General features: G+C 42.6%; 1 protein-coding gene across 1 annotated transcript; it reads right to left on the reverse strand.

The window, feature by feature from the left end:
* Positions 1-812: 812 nt before the first annotated feature.
* On the reverse strand, positions 813-1784 carry LOC120915838 (glycine-rich cell wall structural protein-like). Its single transcript, XM_040326644.1, has one exon. The coding sequence runs from the start codon at positions 1782-1784 to the stop codon at positions 813-815; it is 972 nt and encodes a 323-aa protein (XP_040182578.1).
* Positions 1785-4136: the final 2352 nt, after the last annotated feature.

The following is a 4136-nucleotide window of genomic DNA, read 5'->3' on the forward strand; positions in this document are numbered from 1 at the left end:
TGATACAGGAAATTATCAAAGACTGCAGACATGATATAGGTATATGAGATGGTAAGAGACAGTGGACATAATACAAGAGATGGTCAGAGACTGCATACATGATACAATAGATGGTCAGAGACTGCATACATGATACAAGAGATTGTCAGAGACACAGACATGATATAAGAGATGGTCAGAGACTACAGACATGCCGCAGGAGACTTTCAAAGAATATGCTATACAGTTGCTTCAGGAGACAGTCATAGACTGGAGACATATTACATGAGACTGCTAGAAATGATTGCTATAGCAGGGTAATAGATAAACACAGATTGTTGTAAGCAGGGGCCCAGAGAGCTGCACAAAACATGCTAAAGGGCCACAGGTTGGACAACAAGGGATTTGGCAATTCATTCTACTTTCCCCATTCTCCTCCCTGTTCGTCAATGATCTGGTACTGCTGACACACTGTCATTCACACTCCATCAAAAAAACATCTCTACTCCATTTCTCATCTCCTATGTCTAAACTCTGATCTCTTAATAAGAGGAGCATCTGCTGTCATGTGATCTTTAGACCCCGTTTTGCACCACTCCCATCCCCTTTTCAAGCTCCCTTTAAAATCTATGCTGCACCGCCTTCCATTCACACTCTCAACACATTTTTTTATCAAACATGTCCTTGCTGTCCTACATTCCCTAAAGAGAGATTCCATAGCATTCTTGCTCAATTTTTCTATCACCAGTTCAAATTCCCACCCCCATCAGCTTCCATCCTCCCCCTATCATTAACATGTTCCCTTCCACTTCAATATCAGCTCCTGTCCCCCACTATTGTCCACCATCACCTCCAACCCCAATATCAACTCCCATCCCACCATCTACTTCCATTCCCATCCCACCATCAACTTCCATTCCAATCCCACCCTCAACTTCCATTTCCATCCCACCATCAACTTCCATTCCCATCCCATCATCAATTTCCATTCCAATCCCACCCTCAACTTCCATTCCCATCCCACCATCAACTTCCATTCCCATTCCACCATCAACTTCCATTCCAATCCCACCCTCAACTTCCATTCCCATCCCACCATCAACTTCCATTCCAATCCCACCATCAACTTCCATTCCAATCCCACCCTCAACTTCCATTCCCATCCCACCATCAACTTCCATTCCCATCCCACCATCAACTTCCATTCCAATCCCACCCTCAACTTCCATTCCCATCCCACCATCAACTTCCATTCCCATCCCATCATCAATTTCCATTCCAATCCCACCCTCAACTTCCATTCCCATCCCACCATCAACTTCCATTCCCATCCCACCATCAACTTCCATTCCAATCCCACCCTCAACTTCCATTCCCATCCCACCATCAACTTCCATTCCAATCCCACCATCAACTTCCATTCCCATCCCACCATCAACTTCCATTCCAATCCCACCATCAACTTCCATTCCCATACCACCATCAACTTCCATTCCCATCCCACCATCAACTTCCATTCCCATCCCACCATCAACTTCCATTCCCATCCCACCATCAACTTCCATTCCAATCCCACCCTCAACTTCCATTCCCATCCCACCATCAACTTCCATTCCAATCCCACCCTCAACTTCCATTCCCATCCCACCATCAACTTCCATTCCCATCCCACCATCAACTTCCATTCCAATCCCACCCTCAACTTCCATTCCCATCCCACCATCAACTTCCATTCCAATCCCACCCTCAACTCCCATTCCCATCCCACCATCAACTTCCATTCCCATCCCACCTTCAGCTCCCATCCCAACGATAAACTATTATCCTTGCCTACCAACTGTTCCCACTCCTTATCTCCACTCCCAAGGGACTCTACATACTTATAATAAGAAGACTCCTGTTTTGAGAAGCCATATTGAAGTAAAAGTGTACATATAAGTGACTATCCAATCACGTATATTGAAAATGAATCTAAAGACAATTTTTTTAATTCAGATCTAAGAAAGGAATAAAACTCTTACCAGTTTTTAATTTAATTCAGAGTTTTAGAAATGTGTATATAAAAAAAAATACTCAAGCTTCCATCCTCCCCCTACCATTAACATGTTCCCTTCCACTTTAATATCAGCTCCTGTCCCCCACTATTGTCCACCATCACCTCCAACCCCAATATCAACTCCCATCCCACCATCTACTTCCATTCCCATCTCACCATCAACTTCCATTCCAATCCCACCCTCAACTTCCATTCACATCCCACCATCAACTTCCATTCCCATCCCATCATAAATTCCCATTCCAATCCCACCCTCAACTTCCATTCCCATCCCACCATCAACTTCCATTCCAATCCCACCATCATCTTCCATTCCAATCCCACCCTCAACTTCCATTCCCATCCCACCATCAACTTCCATTCCCATCCCACCCTCAACTTCCATTCACATCCCACCATCAACTTCCATTCCCATCCCATCATAAATTCCCATTCCAATCCCACCCTCAACTTCCATTCCCATCCCACCATCAACTTCCATTCCAATCCCACCATCATCTTCCATTCCAATCCCACCCTCAACTTCCATTCCCATCCCACCATCAACTTCCATTCCCATCCCACCATCAACTTCCATTCCAATCCCACCCTCAACTTCCATTCCCATCCCACCATCAACTTCCATTCCCATCCCATCATCAATTTCCATTCCAATTCCACACTCAACTTCCATTCCCATCCCACCATCAACTTCCATTCCAATCCCACCATCAACTTCCATTCCAATCCCACCCTCAACTTCCATTCCCATCCCACCATCAACTTCCATTCCAATCCCACCATCAACTTCAATTCCCATCCCACCATCAACTTCCATTCCCATCCCACCATCAACTTCCATTCCAATCCCACCCTCAACTTCCATTCCCATCCCACCATCAACTTCCATCCCCATCACACCTTCAGCTCCCATCCCAACTATAAACTATTATACTTGCCTACCAACTGCTCCCACTCCTTATCTCCACTCCCAAGGGACTCTACATACCTATAATAAGAAGACTCCCGTTTTGAGAAGCCATATTGAAGTAAAAGTGTACATATAAGTGACTATCCAATCATGTATATTTAAAATGAATCTAAAGACAAATTTTTAAATTCAGATCTAAGAAAGGAATAAAACTCTTACCTGTTTTTAATTTAATTTAGAGTTTTAGAAATGTGTATATAAAAAAAAAAATACTTAACTTTAACAAAAAGGTTCATTAACCTCCCTGGCGGTATGATTAGGTCTGAAATTTTGTACCAAAAGCGGTACAATTATTTTGCATGGAAATTTGGCGTTTTACATTGTAGGCCTGTAATTTTAGGAATAACTCACTTAAATCTGTCCAAACAAGAGTCTAGTAGACATCCCGGGTATGATAAAGTTTGAAACACAAAATCATAAATTATAATATAATTAATAACTATAAATAATTATAACAAATAATAATGTAATTATAATAAAAATTATTCAATAATGTAATCAAATCAAAAACACTGAAATTTGCTCAGTTGCAGAATTGTCGCTGTCATTACTTTTATTTTTTGATGACGAATTTCCCCACAAATCGCTATCGCTCAATTCTGCAAGTGATTATAATTTATTATCGCTGTTTTTTAGCTGCTTTAAAATCACTTTTGACATAAAGGGACACTTTTGGTTGCTATAGACAATCTCCAGTTTTGCAGGCAGAAAGAACAGTTTTTATTTTATAAAAGTACATGCAGAACACTGGGCAGAACACTAGGGACAGGGGGTGTGTGTATTTTTAACATACAATACTGTAATCTGTAAGATTACAGTATACTGTATGTATTGTGTTTATTTTCTTTTTTTAATTTGGCGCTGTTCTCTGCCCATGTGCGTCGTAACATCGCAGGGAACGGAGATCGGCGGCACACAGGCACTGTGTGAATCGAGCGAGGAGACACCGATCACACAGCGGAGAGGCATCGCAGGATCCAGGGACAAGGTAAGAAACTTGTGCCTGTGGATGCTGCGAGGCTGCCCCGAGTCTGGCTCGGGGGTACCGCTTTTGGTATTAAAATCTTACTCCGAGTCAGACTCGGGATTACCGCTAAGGAGGTTAAGGTCAAGAATGTAATCATTAGTGTC

Source organism: Rana temporaria, chromosome 10 (genome assembly GCF_905171775.1).
Source record: "Rana temporaria chromosome 10, aRanTem1.1, whole genome shotgun sequence".
Lineage (NCBI taxonomy): Eukaryota > Metazoa > Chordata > Amphibia > Anura > Ranidae > Rana > Rana temporaria.